General features: G+C 39.6%; 1 protein-coding gene across 5 annotated transcripts in view; it reads left to right on the top strand.

Annotated features, from left to right (window-relative positions):
• Positions 1-15,796, top strand: part of LARP1B (La ribonucleoprotein 1B) — a 68,097-nt gene that overhangs the window by 14,561 nt on the left and 37,740 nt on the right. For all 5 annotated transcript variants that reach the window (XM_081959347.1, XM_081959346.1, XM_081959345.1 and 2 more), the window contains exons 2-9: positions 3,225-3,286; positions 6,038-6,097; positions 7,061-7,232; positions 7,414-7,560; positions 7,668-7,805; positions 11,698-11,866; positions 12,387-12,531; positions 14,057-14,231. In XM_081959347.1, coding sequence (XP_081815473.1) covers positions 3,225-3,286; positions 6,038-6,097; positions 7,061-7,232; positions 7,414-7,560; positions 7,668-7,805; positions 11,698-11,866; positions 12,387-12,531; positions 14,057-14,231 — 1,068 coding nt within the window. The remainder of the gene's footprint in view (positions 1-3,224; positions 3,287-6,037; positions 6,098-7,060; positions 7,233-7,413; positions 7,561-7,667; positions 7,806-11,697; positions 11,867-12,386; positions 12,532-14,056; positions 14,232-15,796) is intronic.

The raw sequence follows: 15,796 nt of genomic DNA, 5'->3' as shown, positions 1-15,796 counted from the left end.
GAGGACAGGATAAGATCTCAAGGTCGGTTGGGAGACCGGGGCTGTTGGTTACGCCCGGTCGCTTGTACCAACCCCTGCAGTCTAGGTGGACAGGTCATACAGAGCCAGGGCCTGCGGCTGATGCTTTGTAACGCAAGGTCTGTCACCAACAAGGCCCCCCTCATTAATGAGTCGATTTCAGAGGGGGAGCTAGACCTTGCAGGGATAACGGAGACCTGGTTGGGCCACGAGGGTGGTTTACCCCTCGTGGAAATGTGCCCACCGGGTTTCCGTGCATTCCATCAGCCTCGGGCCCTGGGTAAGGGTGGAGGGGTGGCGGTGGTTATGCGGGAATGTTTAGAGCCGAGGGAGTTCACTGTTCCTCAGATACCCGGGTGTGAGTCCCGTGGTGTGAACTGGGGCCCAGGGAGGCAGTGGGGCTTGCTGATTGTATACTTGGCTCCTCGCTATGCATCAGCAGCCCTGCCCGAGCTCCTCGAGCTAATCTCTGCGACGGCAGTTGAGACTCCCAGAGTCTTGGTCATGGGGGACTTCAACTTGCCGTCAATGGGAGCGGCTTCCGAGGCGGCTCGGGAGTTCATGGCTTCCATGACGGCCATGGACCTGACCCAATTAGTGCAGGGCCCCACTCACGAAGGGGGCCACACACTGGACCTCATTTTTGTATCTGAACAGTGGACGAGTGATCTGGGAATAGGGGATTTAGTCATCACGCCCCTGTCATGGTCAGACCACTCATCCCTCCGGCTGGACTTCCCTGGCGCTATCCCCCACCGCGAGGAGGCGGAACCAGACCCTATAAACTGGTACCGCCCCAGGCACCTGATGGAATCTGATAGATTCCAGACGGAGCTTGGGCCAATTCCTGTAGCCTTGTCCCGCTCCCGCTCCGAGGACCTAGTGACCGCCTGGAATAGGGCGACGACTGGGGCCTTGGACCGGGTTGCGCCTTTGCGACCTCTCCTGCGGCATCGACCCACCCGGGCTCCTTGGTTTACTGAGGAGCTTAGGGTGATGAAGCGCCACAGGAGACGTCTAGAGAGCAGGTGGAGGTCCTCACGCTCCGAATCTGACCGAACACAGGTAAGAGCCTATTTGCGGACTTACCTTGTGGCAATAAGAGCGGCCAAACGTAGACATTGTGCTGCTCTTATTGCGTCCGCGGATAACCGCCCTGCCGCCCTGTTTAGGGTGACTCGCTCCCTTCTATCGCAGAGGGTGCGGGAGACACCCTTACAGGGTAGAGCAGAGGAGTTTGGGGAATATCTTCAGGACAAAATCGATCAGATCCGGAGCGGGTGGACCTCCGTCAGTGGACCAGACGAGCCGCCAACAGCGAGTCTTGAGAGACCACTCTGGGAGGAGTTTGACTCTGTTGCCCCCGAGGATTTGGACAGGTTGCGTGGACGGCTGCGACCCACCACTTGTTTAACGGACCCGTGCCCCTCCTGGCTGGTACTGGCAGCCTGGGAGGTGACACGAGGCTGGCTCCTGGGCCTGGTGAGCGCATCATTGGGTGAGGGTTACTTACCAACCGCCTTGAAAGAGGCGGTGGTGAGACCCTTGCTCAAGAGGCCTTCACTCGACCCAATGGAGCTAGCTAACTATCGTCCAGTCTCCAACCTTCCCTTCGTGGCGAAGGTTGTTGAGAATGTGGTGGCGCAGCAGCTCCCGCGACACCTAGACGAATCCGATTATCTAGACCCACGCCAGTCCGGCTTCCGACCCGGGCACAGCACCGAGACAGCCTTGGTCGCGTTGGTCGATGATCTCTGGAGGGCCAGAGATAGGGGTTGCTCCTCTATCCTGGTCCTATTAGACCTCTCGGCGGCTTTTGATACCATCGACCATGGTATCCTACTGCGCCGGTTGGAGGGGATGGGAGTCGGAGGCACCGTTTTGCGGTGGTTCGGCTCCTACCTCTCTGACCGGAAGCAATGTGTGTTGACAGGGGGACAGAGGTCGTCCCTGAGGCCACTCACTTGTGGGGTGCCACAGGGGTCGGTCCTCTCGCCTCTCCTGTTCAACGCATATGTGAAGCCGCTGGGTGAGATCATCCGTGGTTTTGGGGTTGAATACCACTTCTACGCTGATGATACTCAGCTGTATATTTCAACCCCAAACCACCCCAACGAGGCTGTCGAAGTGATGTCCCGGTGTTTGGAGGCCGTCGGGGTCTGGATGGGGGACAACAGACTCAAACTCAACCCCTCCAAGACCGAGTGGCTGTGGTTGCCGGCACCTCGGTTCAGCCAGCTGACTCCATCGCTGGCCATAGGGGGCGAACAGTTGTCCCCTGTGGAGCGGGCGCGCAATTTGGGTGTCCTCCTTGATGCCCGGCTGTCAATGGAGGACCATGTGACAGCCGTGGCAAGGGGGGCATTCCACCAGGTTCGCCTGGTGCGCCAATTGCGCCCCCTACTGGACCGGAGTGCCCTGCGCACGGTCACTCATGCGCTGGTGACGTCTCGCCTGGACTACTGCAATGCCCTCTACATGGGGCTTCCCTTGGGACGCATCCGGAGACTGCAGCTAGTTCAGAACGCAGCCGCGCGGGTTATTATGGGAAGTACTCGTTACTCCCACGTAACACCTCTCCTGCGCGAGCTGCACTGGCTACCTGTAGCCTTTCGGGTGCGTTTCAAGGTATTGATTACCATCTTTAAAGCGCTCCATGGCAGAGGACCTAGTTATCTGCAGGATCGCATCCTACCACACACGTCCCTGCGACCTATCCGCTCACACAGGGAGGGGCTCCTCCTGGTGCCGTCTGCTAGGCAATGCCAGCGGGCGACACCTAGGAGTAGATCCTTCTCTGTGATGGGCCCAACCCTCTGGAATGACCTCCCCCCAGACATTCGAACCACCACCGACCTCCGCTCCTTCCGGCAAAAGTTAAAGACTCACCTATTTCAATCAGCTGGCCTGGCACTGTCTTAGTTTTACCTCCCGGGATTTATTTATTTTAATTGGGTTTTAAGGGTTTTATAGGCTTTTAACGTATTATATTTATTATTCGATTACAGTCTCATAACCTCCTTCACCAGTATTAATTTAATTGTTTATGTATGTATTTTATAATGTATTTTAGTGACTGTACACCGCCCCGAGTCCTCTCTGGGAGAGGGGGCGGTCTATAAGTGTGAATAATAAATAAAATAAATAAATAAATAAATAAATCAAGCTTCACTGATTTAAACATAACTACTTTCCCTTTATTTTAGAGCTGCAGTGTTCTACTAAAGTCATAAAAGCAGGAAAGTTGAAGATAAAGAAACCCAGTAAGGCATGTATCAATACAATTTAAGTTCAATATTCTATTATTAAAAATTCAGTTATTATGTGTATATTTATATTCTGACTGATTATAAAATGTATATAACTATCCTAAACACTTTGTCCACTGTTTTTAATTACAAGATAATGTAAAATAGCTTAAGTGCATAACATAAGATTTATATAAATCTTATTTTAGTAAAAAGGCTAGTGTTGGTGAGTATTATAGCTAAGTGTTAGGATTGATTTAATCATTTATTGATTGGTATTTTTTAGAAAAGTATTACATCCAGGAGTTAATTTGATTAAAAGTGTGCTTAAACAAAAAAGACTTATTAGAATAATCTTTGCATAGTTAGATATATTCAGAAAATATGGTATATAGACTGTTAAATTGAAGAAATTCATTACATTAAGTGCTTCTTTAAAATGTTGATGTTTGTTCAAATTTTCTTGAAATTGGCTCAAACTAATTTGTGTAATTGCTCTTTCTCCTGCCCTTTAAGAAAATTATCTGTCTTTCTTTTGAACCCCTTAGGTACAGGGGCATTAGTAGAGTACAAACATACAACAAATCTCACCAAACCTGCCCGAAGGAATTTATACTTTGATATTTAAGTGAAGTTTAAAGATTCTGCAGAATACAATAGGCTTTGTATTTAATTTATAATCTCAGCAATTTTAGAACTACTTTTGCAGCAAACAGTATGCACACAGATAGCATTTTTGATTTTATCTGCTTTTTTAATGCAGATCTGGCTCTCCGTCTTCACATTCATATTCAGAATATTCTTGTGAACCAAATGCAGTTGATTTAAAGACATGAATTCTGATTTCTGTGTTAGAGTTTAAAATGTTCTCATTTTTTTCTTTTCCTAAAGGATGTACTTCCTTTCCATATTCTATGTTAATTCCTCATGAGAAAGTATTCTTAATAACTACATTTTCCTGGTGACAGTAAACTTTTTGGTGCTGCTAGAGTTAATATGTTTGACCTTTTCTGACTGAAGGCTTCCAAAGTTCTGTACCTATTAGTATCTCCACTGCTGAAAGAGGAGGACATCCTAATCCCTTAAAGCTTTTTCCTTTCTGCTTTGAGAAATCTACTCATAACAGGGGTGGATTTCAAATTATTTTACTACCGGTTCTGTGGACGTGGCTAGTGGGCATGTGACTGAGTGGGTGTGGCCTACTTGACATCACTCACGCACATGCAGTCACCCCCACCCCCAGCCATGCCCACAGAATTGCAAAAATTTGTTTTGCCAGCTAGGAGGAATAAACCCAGTAATTTTTTTAGGCAGGCTAGCAGATGATAAACTGTTTTTTCTTCTCTGGTGTGCTTAAATGCTGTTCAGTCACAATGCTTCATTATCATTTAATTCCTTCCAGTCTAAAATAATAACAAGGGTGTGTCTCGTCACTAATGCTGCATTATTTGATATAAAAACATTTTGAAAAAAAGATAACCAAATAAAATAGAAAACAAATGCCTCATCATTTATATTCAGAACAGTCAGAAAACTCAAAATGACACCATTCAGAATGGCTACACTTGGTTTCAGGGTATTTGATTCTGATCTAATAGGCTTTTTTTCTTGTCAAGAAATAAAAATGCTGTAATTAATATATTTTTTTGTGATTCCCAACTGTGTATGTTTTTAAGGGACTTGACTGCCACATCTACCGTGGCATTGTTTTCAAAATTATTGTGGCAGTACAGATTCAGAAAAATTAATTCAATCCTGCCCAACCCCAAAATCTATGTAGAAAATATGTGAATTCATGCCTTTTCAAAAGCTGTTTCAGGTTTTAAGTATTGCTTCACTTCTGATCTTAAATTCCATGTTGTCCCTTTTCCTTCTTAGATATATGTTTTTAAAGAGATATAACCTTATACATTAAGGCTACATTATGCTTAGGATTATTGCAGCATTTCTGCAGTCACATTGTCAAAATCTGAGGAGGGCCTTGTTAGTGGGGAGGTTCCGCCCTGAATTAACGAAGCGTGGATAGTGGCTTTCTCCTGAAGTATACTTCCGAATAAGAAGAAAAAAAAAAACCCCGAAGCAAGATCTAATAAAAACATTTTAATATAAAAGAAAATACAAAAGTGCTAACTCAATTAACTACATTTTGGCAAGAGCTATGTACCTGCCTCCTGGCAAGCGAACAAAAGATCAGAAGAGAAAGTTAAGGAATGTGAATGAGCATGCATACTAAATCATTTGTCAGATAAGAACTGTGACCTGCGCAATAAATCTCAGCACAGCTAGCAAACCAATTAACGTAGTGACAGGCCTTAGCAACCAGTGGGTGTTTATGACTATTGCAGAGCCCTGCAGTCATGTGATTGTCATTTGCATGCTTCACAGGTGGCTTCCATGAAATAAAGTCAATGAGAAGCCAACAGTAAAATCACAATTTTGGTCATGTGATGTCTGGTAAGGACCATGGATGATGATTTGCTTAACCATTGTGGCAGAATGAGGTTGTAAATATGTCATGGACCTTAAAGTTTCATTTAGCAACTCACAATTTAGCGATGGAGTTGCCGGCTCCAATTATGGTTGTTAGGGTGAGGAGTACCTGTATTTTCTCTGTGCATCTGGTCATCCTGCTGTAATAGTGAAGGCAGTTATTAATAATTTTATCTGTAAACTAATTTCTATAAGTATGATTACATTGACAATTATGAATACTTTTCTGCTTGTTTTTGAATAAATATTGTATGAACATTAAGCTGTTTTTATTGCTGCAGGGAGATTATTTCAATGATGCAACAAACTGGCCAACACCAAGTGAAATTGCAAGCTCTGAGGTAAGTTTTTTTGGGGGGTGGGGTGGGGGAATGCACCACAGCTTTAGTTTTCTATGTCATTGTAGGAGTTGTTTGTCTACAATTCTAGAAAAGTGTGAATATATACTTTTTGATGCTCATAACATTCTACTGGTAGTCTTTCCTGTCTAGAATATTCATAGTTTTATTTCTTTAGTTAATCACAGAACCTTTGGTTCTTTCACTTTGTGGAAAACTGTACTATTTATTTTTTAAAATCTTAAATGGCAACAATAATACTGACACACTGATAACTTTTCTTTTTCCCTATAGTATACTTTGTTGTCATTAGCCATATGATGTATTTATTGTGAAAATATATTTGAAATAAAAGGTCATATTTATTTTTGATTGGAAGCCGCCCAGAATTGGTTATAAGATAGGGTGGCTGTATATATTTTTTAAAATAAATAAATAAAAATAAAATAATTAGTATGCTTGAAGATAGCTGATGAAGCTTCGACCATGCTTAACAATTAAAAGTTACAAAAAAATAAGAGTTTTCTGTAATCATTTTGCAGCTAGTCTCTATTGCTGACCTTGGTCACTGGCATTTTCTTAGCAAGAGAGCTCAAGCGCCAGTTTTAGAAGTGAACATGAATGGGTAAGAAATTATTAGTTTAGAAAATGCAAGACCCTACAAGTATCTCTTTGGATCTTGTTCCCATATGTAAAGAAAAAAAATGGATCTTATTCCCACTAGTATCTGCGAAGAAAATTAAAATACTGCTCATAGAACATATCTGAAGCAGATTTGAAGAAATAATAATTGGTACTTTGTGGAAATTACCTTCGGTAAATAAGAGAAATAAGGTCATTTGATTAATATGGGACAGAATTAAAGATGGAAGAAAATAGGATTAAAAAAATATTAATTTTAAAAGGCCTCAATTATATGAATATGCTTAAAATTGAATTCTTACATCCTTTAATATTTTGTTACAGTGTAAAAATGTAAGTAATCAGAATAAAAAAGCTCCAATAAAAAAAGAGAAAGAAGAAAAAAATGAAAAGAAAAATACCAATAAAATAAAGGAAAATGTGGAGATAAATCTAGATATTCATGGAGAAATTGTTAGTGAAGATGACGGTCCAATTAACAATCAAAAGAAAAAAGGTTAGTCTGTACTAAATTTTATCTATAGTTTTTAAGTATAGTAAATGTGAATATTTTGAAAATATTGCTACATGTCCTCTCTGTGTATATATTAGAATTTAATTGTAACTAATATTTTAGAAATGATTGCATTAGATTTACATTTTCAAAAACATTATACTTTTATATTTTATATTTAAAGGTAATAAGCATAAATGGGTACCGCTTCATTTAGATGACATGAAGCCAGATAACCAAGAAAGACCAGGATCTCAGAACAGTTCAAGGTCCCAGCCAGAAACCAGCAAGCTTGTGCCTCACAACAACAGACGCAATGAGGCAAGAACTAGTATGTCACTTAAAATTCTGGTGGTTTATCTTGCATATGTCCTTGATGTCTGACTATGGAAACTTCAGTTGTGTAACTGCAGAACTTTATTCTTCTGTTTCCAAAAGGCTGGCGAAGGGAAAAGCGAGAAGATCATGATGAAGTTTCGAGTGTGAGAAGTGAAGGTGGCAGCGTTAGAGGATTTTACAGAGGACGAGGGAGAGGCAGGGGAAGAGGAAGAGGACGTGGAAGAGGAAATCCTCGAAGTATGGAAATAGAAAATTATTAAGAAAGAATGGTATTGAACATACTAAATTGCAAAACTAGCCACAGTTACATGGGTTGCTTATAACGTAATGCCAACTCATGGCTTGTTATATGAATTAGTTTTATAAACTAAAAATAAATAACAATTTGAAATGGGCTTAGGTTTTAACAATAAAATAGCAGAGTTGGAAGGGACCTTGGAGATCTTCTAGTCCAACCCCCTACCTAGGCAGGAAACCTTATACCATTTCAGACAAATGGCTATCCAACATCTTCTTAAAGACTTCCAGTGTTGGGGCATTCACAACTTCTGGAGGCAAGCTGTTCCACTGATTAATTGTTCTAACTGTCAGGAAATTTCTCCTCAGTTCTAAGTTGCTTCTCTCCTTGATTAGTTTCCACCCATTGCTTCTTGTTCTACCCTCAGGTGCCTTGGAGAATAGTTTGACTCCCTCTTGTTTGTGGGATCCCCTGAGATATTGGAACACTGCTATCATGTCTCCCCATGTCCTTCTTTTCATTAAATTAGACATACCCAGTTCCTGCAACCGTTCTTCATATGCTTTAGTCTCCAGTCCCCTAATCATCTTTGTTGCTCTTCTCTGCACTCTTTCTAGAGTCTCCACTTCTTTTCTACATCGTGGCAACCAAAACTGAATGCAGTATTCCAAGCGTGGCCTTTACCAAGGCATTATAAAGTGGTATTAACACTTCACGTGATCTTGATTCTATCCCTCTGTTTGTGTAGCCTAGAACTGTGTTGGCTTTTTTGGCAGCTGCTGCCCACTGCTGGCTCATATTTAAATGGTTGTCCACTAGGACTCCAAGATCCCTCTCACAGTTACTACTATTGAGCAAGGTACCACCTACAGGTGAAACTCGAAAAATTAGAATATTGTGCAAAAATTCATTTATTTCAATAATTCAACTTAAAGGTGAAACTAATATATGAGATAGACTCATTACATACAAAGCAAGATAGTTCAAGCCGTGATTTGTCATAATTGTGATGATTATGGCTTACAGCTCATGAAAACTCCAAATCCACAATCTCGGAAAATTAGAATATTGTGAAAAGGTGCAATATTCTAGGCTAAAAGTGTCCCACTCTAATCAGCTAATTAAGCCATAACACCTGCAAAGGGTTCCTGAGCCTTTAAATGGTCTCTCAGTCTGGTTCAGTAGGAATCACAATCATGGGAAAGACTGCTGACCTGACAGTTGTGCAGAAAACCATCTTTGACACTCTCCATAAGGAGGGAAAGCCTCAAAAGATAATTGCAAAAGAAGTTGGATGTTCCCAAAGTGCTGTATCAAAGCACATTAATAGAAATTTATGTGGAAGGGGAAAGTGTGGAAGAAAAAGGTGCACAAGCAGCAGGGATTACCGCAGCCTGGAAAGGATTGTCAGGAAAAGGCCCTTCAAAAGTGTTGGGGACTTTCACAAGGACTGAGGCTGGAATCAGTGCATCAAGAGACACCACACACAGACGGATCCTGGACATGGGCTTCAAATGTCGTATTCCTCTTGTCAAGCTGCTCCTGAACAACAAACAATGTCAGAAGTGTCTTAACTGGGCTAAAGAAAAAAAACCTGGTCTGTTACTCAGTGGTCCAAACTCCTCTTTTCTGATGAGAACAACTTTTGCATCTCATTTGGAAACCAAGGATCCAGAGTATGGAGGAAGAATGGAGAGGTACACACTGCAAGATTCTTGAAGTCCAGTGTGAAGTTTCCACAGTCTGTGTTGATTTGGGGAGCCATGTCATCTGCTGGTGTTGGTCCACTGTGCTTCATTAAGTTCAGGGTCAACGCAGCCGTCTACCAGGAGATTTTGGAGCAGTTCATGCTTCCTTCCGCAGATGAGCTTTATGGGGAGGCTGACTTCATTTTCTAGCAGGACTTGGCACCTGCCCACACTGCCAAAAGCACCAAAACCTGGTTCAATGACCGTGGGATTACTGTGCTTGATTAGCCAGCAAACTCGCCTGACCTGAACACCATAGAGAATCTATGGGGCATTGCCAAGAGAAAGATGAAAGACATGAGACCGAACAATGCAGAAGAGCTGAAGGCCGCTATTGAAGGATCCTGATCTTCCATAACACCTCAGCAGTGCCACAGGCTGATAGCTTCCATGCCACGCCGCATTGAGGCAGTAATTGCTGCAAAAGGGGCCCAAACCAAGTACTGAGTACATATGCATGCTTATACTTTTCAGAGGTTCGATATTGTTCTATGTACAATCCTTGTTTTATTGATTGCATGTAATATTCTAATTTTCTGAGATTATGTATTGGGGTTTTTTATGAGCTGTAAACCATAATCATCACAATTATGACAAATCACGGCTTGAACTATCTTGCTTTGCATGTAATGAGTCTATCTCATATATTAGTTTCACCTTTTAAGTTGCATTACTGAAATAAATGAACTTTTGCACAATATTCTAATTTTTCAAGTTTCACCTGTATACTGTACCTGTACATTTCATTTTTCTTGCCTAAATGTAGAACCTTACTCTTTTCACCATTGAATTTCATTTTATTAGATAGTGCCCAATGTTCAAGTTTGTCAAGATCCTTCTGTATCTTAAGCCTATCTTCTGGAGTGTTGGCTATTCCTGCCAGCTTGGTGTCATCTGCAAATTTGATGAGTTCCCCATTTATTCCCTCATCCAGATCATTGATGAAGATGTTGAAGAGTACTGGGCCTAACACAGCCTTGGGGTACTCCACTGCATAGTTCCCTCCATGTAGATGCAGTTCCATTGAGGACTACACGTTGAGTGCGGTTGGTCAGCCAGTTACGAATCCATCTGGTCGTGATGCTGTCTAACCCACATTCTTCTACTTTATCTAGTAGTAGGTTATGGTCTACCTTATCAAATGCCTTACTGAAGTCCAAGTAAACTATATTGACGGTGTTTCTCTGGTCCACTAATTTGGTCACTTTGTCAAAGAATGCAGTAAGATTAGTCTGGCATGATCTGTTTTTGACAAACCCATGTTGGCTTTTGTCTATTACTTTGTTTACTTCTAGGTGTTTGCTAATTCGTTGCTTGATTATCTTTTCCAGAATCTTTCCTGTTTTAATTTGTGAACAGACAGAGTGCCTGGCTCGTGTAACAAGCAATTATAACCTATTGCTTAATAGGACATTATAGAAAATTCAACATTTGCAAGTGTGATTTAAGACAATTGATTCTAATATCTCATCTTAAGAATCTAATTTTTCCTTCAGAATGTCTAATTTGCAACGTTGTACTTTTGCCCAGATTCTGAAGAAGACTTTGTAACATTTCATTTGAGGAAAGAGATATAAAAGCCAAGAACACATCAACAGTAAATCAGATAAAACATATTGGATACTAGACTAATAATAGTATGAAAAACGTCTTTAGGAATGAAGAGTTGGGTATAAAATGATATCCCCCAGAGATTCATATTGCTTCTATCCTCCTGAGCTTTTGTAAAGACATTCAGACTTAAATATTATAATAAAACAAAATTAGAAATGATTATTGATATACAAAAGTATTCAATGTCCCACTTTTTCTATGCTCGGATATCTTGATTCCCTACCACCACCACCAGTTAAATAGCCATATGAACTTTATTCTACTATAAGCCAAGCAATGAAACTGAATTGAGTAATATACATTTAAAGAAGTTAGTAAAAGAATCCTTATCCTCTGAGAATAAGAGGAATAGGTGGAGATGTATGTATGTATTATATTAACAATGACATTATGTCAGGGTTAACAACAGAAAAAGAAAGAATATTTACATTAGCACAAATATTCTGTGATTCCTTTCTCGTGTTAAATCAATTAAAGCTTTCAAGGGTACATTTATTTAATCTACTTTTTTCTTCTGCTAATTTTGAAGTGAACCATGACTATTCGTGTGGCTACCGAGAACAATATAGTGAAAGGACTGATCAGCCATTTCAGCCAGATCTTAGCACTAATATGATGTATTATTATGATGATGGAACAGGAGTGCAGATGTATTCTGTGGATGAAACATTGCTTAAAGAATACATTAAACGCCAAATGTAAGTAGATAGCTTAATGTATGTGCTACAGAGGAGTGAGGAAGCCAAACTTTAAATAAACTGTCTTTGAAAACCTTAGCTTTTTAATGTATCAGTGGCATTGGTTGGAAATCAGTGTTTATTCTTTTACTCACATTAAGCATTTTCACTGTGAATTTTTAAGAAGAATGAGTCCTGATACTCTTCATGCTACAAAATTTTTAGTATGTTTTACCTTATTACAGTGTGACAAATTCACATGTCTATGACACTGTAATTGTGAAATTGTCATTATATAAGACAATTTTCTAAAGAGGTTTTGATGGTTAGTTACTATGTTGTATTTGAACTGCAAAAAATGAATATTTTTATGCATGGATAGTTATAATTCAATAATATACAAATAAAAGTAGAATAAAAATCTAAATGCTCAATTATATCAAAAACTGATACTGAAGAAAGTCCTATTAATCAGCTTTCAAAGGACAAGAGCTCCCCAAACTTATTTTATGTTAACCTAAACATTTTTAATTGTTTTTAGTGAGTATTACTTTAGTGTAGAAAACCTGGAAAGAGACTTCTTCTTGAGAAGGAAGATGGACCAGCAAGGATTCTTGCCTATATCTTTGATTGCAAGCTTCCATCGTGTGCAAGCTCTCACTACAAATGTAAACTTAATATTAGAGGTAAATCATTATTTCTAAATAGTCACACATTACATTTGCACCTTTAAAAACATTTTAACAATGTTTTTTTAATTTGGACACGTTCTGGAATTTCAATTTGCATTTAAAATAGATGGATTGAATTAAAGATTAAAACAATTGTTTTTTTTAATAAACAATGAATTTACAATTTATATTTTTATAAAAATTATATGAGAGAGATGGATGGCATATAAATTTAAAAACAAATTTAAAAAATAAAAATAAATTTGGCCTAAGTAAAGAAAATTCCAGCCTAACTTTTCCAATATATATAAAGTAAAATAATAAAAAATTGAATACTATTAAAATATATTGATTGCTTATTATAGAAGATCATAATTTTCATTGTCAGGTAGCTCTTGTTTACTGACTACTCATGCAGCATCCATTCAAAGTTGTGATGGTGCTGAACATGGGCTGACATAACAACTGGTCCTCAAAGTTCAAACCTTTGCAGTGCTCCAACAATTATATGATTGCAATTTAGGCATTTGGCAACCAGCTCTCACTTATGATAATTGCAAAATTCCACAGTTATTTGATCACCATTGATGACCTTGCCTGCCAACTTCCCCCAAGCAAAGTCAGTGGAAAAGATAACCAGCAGGAAGCCGGCAGGAAAGATCACAACTCACTCAATTAAGTCCCTATTCTGATCTTCCGATGCACCATGCCATCCCTCCTTCCCTGTGCTCTCACACTACACCTAAGTCATTCTTCTCTATATTTCCCTGTGTTTATATGTGTGCACCCAATTTCTTCTTTCCTGCACTCATATACACATACACTTCTCCTTCTCTGGGCCTTCCCATGCTCATATGCATGCACCCAAGTTCTTCTTTGGGCTTCCCATTTAACAACCTGCAGATCTTGGGTAATGACAGCAACCAGGACTGCCTTCAATTGCTATTGCTAAGCAATGTAGTCGTGACATGCTTTACAATCATATAATCTAGTGATGGCAGTCCCAGCCCCAATTGCTGTCATAACTCATATATTACTCATATAACTTATATTTTGTGCTAAGCGAAAGCTAAACATTTTAACTGTTTTTAGCAAGTATTATTTTAGTGTAGAAAACGTGGAAAGAGACTTCTTGAGAAGAAAGGTGGACCAGCTGTCATAACTCACATATACTTATACACAGGTATTATCAAAGATTACTTGTAGAAACCAGGAGTGAGACCATTACATATTTCATTTAAAAAAGAATTTCCCATCAAATATTGCTTATAGTTCAGGGAAAAGTCAGCTATTTCCAAATGGAAATTTGCTTAACAGATTTTTGAAAAATTCAGAAAATCAGGCCATCTTGAGAAGTGAAAACAAAACAAACCATCATGCAAAGGTCATTGTTGGCTTCGTAAATATTTATCTATCAAAACAGAAGTTAAGTAACTTGTATTTTGTAATTTTTATGTATCAAAGGTAAGGTCCCAGTGTTAAGCACAATTGCTTTTTATTTACATGCAGGTTAATTAATATGTGTATTTGTATAATACAGGCCTTAAAGGACAGTACTGAAATAGAAATAGTAGATCAGAAGATGAGGAAAAGGATAGAACCAGAAAAATGGCCAATTCCAGGTCCTTCTCCACGTAGTCTTCCACACACAGATTTTTCTCAGCTTATTAACTGTCCAGAGTTCATACCAGGCCAGATTTTTGGTTCGCATACAGGTAAGATGTTTTTACTTCAAATTGTATTTTAAGGCTCTGTATATTTAAAGACCCAGATATCCCATTTTTATGCAAATGGAAATTTATAAACTACTATTGACCATTACTGCTTCAATTTTCAATTTACTTCCATTAATTTTTTCCCCTACTTCTATTCTTGAAGAAATAGAAAATGGAAAATATAACTAAACCTGTAAGCTATATTTTCTTGCCTTTTATCTTTTATCTTTAAACAGCAATGTCTATAAAAGAGGCTATGGTATCAATCAGAACAATCAAAATTTCCAGCTTTCTAAAAACTTTCCTTTATGCAATTATCCTTGACTTTAAGACAAAAATAAACATACTTTCAAATTTTACATTGTCTCCATGGAGTTTTGATTGATGAGCGTTAAGGCCTTTTTAAGTATTTGGTGATATACAGGGAGTTATTGTATGAGCTTTTGGGCAGGGTTAGGATAGCAAAAAAGGAAGAAAACACTAGAGTTCTTCTTCATAGATCAGACTAAAGGAACTGCTCCAGCTAGAGCAAGTCTTTCCACAATTTTACTTTCTGAGCATAACTATAAACTTAATTATTTGTTTGTACACCACCTACTTTTAAAGACACTGAGTAGTTAGCAATCAGACACATAAAAAACAACCCCTTGTATAAAAAACAAACCCATCCAGAAAGAATAACAAAAATCCTAACAATATAATAAGGGATGAAGTAAAATAAGAAGGGATCAGGAGCAGAGAGATGCTGATTTCATGATGCATCCCTAGATTCTAATATATGAAACTCTCCTTGTGGGATGGACGGTTGGTTTTAGCAACAGCTCAAGTAGGAAAAGCTAAATTGTATTGGGCATTAAAGTCTCAAAAACAGAGTCATCTCATCGTCATTTTAATAATGGCACCTCAGTGCTTCCAGTCTTCTTGTCTTTGTAAAGGTATCCCTGTGGATTTTACTCTGCTAGTCATTGCCGACTATAGAGGGTGGTCCTCAATTCTATTTCAAGGCCATTGAGCCAGTGCTGTCTGAAGACATTTCCGGTGATGTGGCCAGAATGATATCACGGAGTGCTGTTACGTTCCCAACAAAGTGATATCTATTTGTCTACTTGCATTTGTATGTTTTCAAACTGCTAGGTTGACAGGAGCTGGGATGAGGACAGGAGCTCACCCAGAAAAGATCATTGTTAGAAAATTTTGAATATCTGCCTCATATTCCTTCTTAGCTGTTTTCCCAGGAATATTGCATAGTATCAGGGGTGGTATTCACTTACCTTCCCTACCGGTTTGCAAATGTGAGCGCTAGCATGCGTGTGAACAAAACAAGCACAGCCTTCCGTGCATGCACTTTTGGTGAAAAAAGGGCCTAAATGGGATGCCGTAGAGCCGGGGTGGGTGGGTGGGGCCACCCACAATTTCCACTACCAGTTTGGGTGAACTGAATAGAATTGAACTGAACTGAACTGAACTGAATTTTGGCAAAGAATGATTTGACACACAAATAATTTGTCTCCAATACAGAAGCATTCAGGGTACATGCAACGCAACAGAATCATCATTATCATAAT

The sequence above is a fragment of the Natrix helvetica genome, assembly GCF_964273705.1.
Source record: "Natrix helvetica genome assembly, chromosome: 7".
Classification (NCBI taxonomy): domain Eukaryota; kingdom Metazoa; phylum Chordata; class Lepidosauria; order Squamata; family Natricidae; genus Natrix; species Natrix helvetica.
The sequence above is the reverse complement of the archived record's forward strand: the minus strand, read 5'-3'. Positions and strand labels throughout refer to the sequence as shown.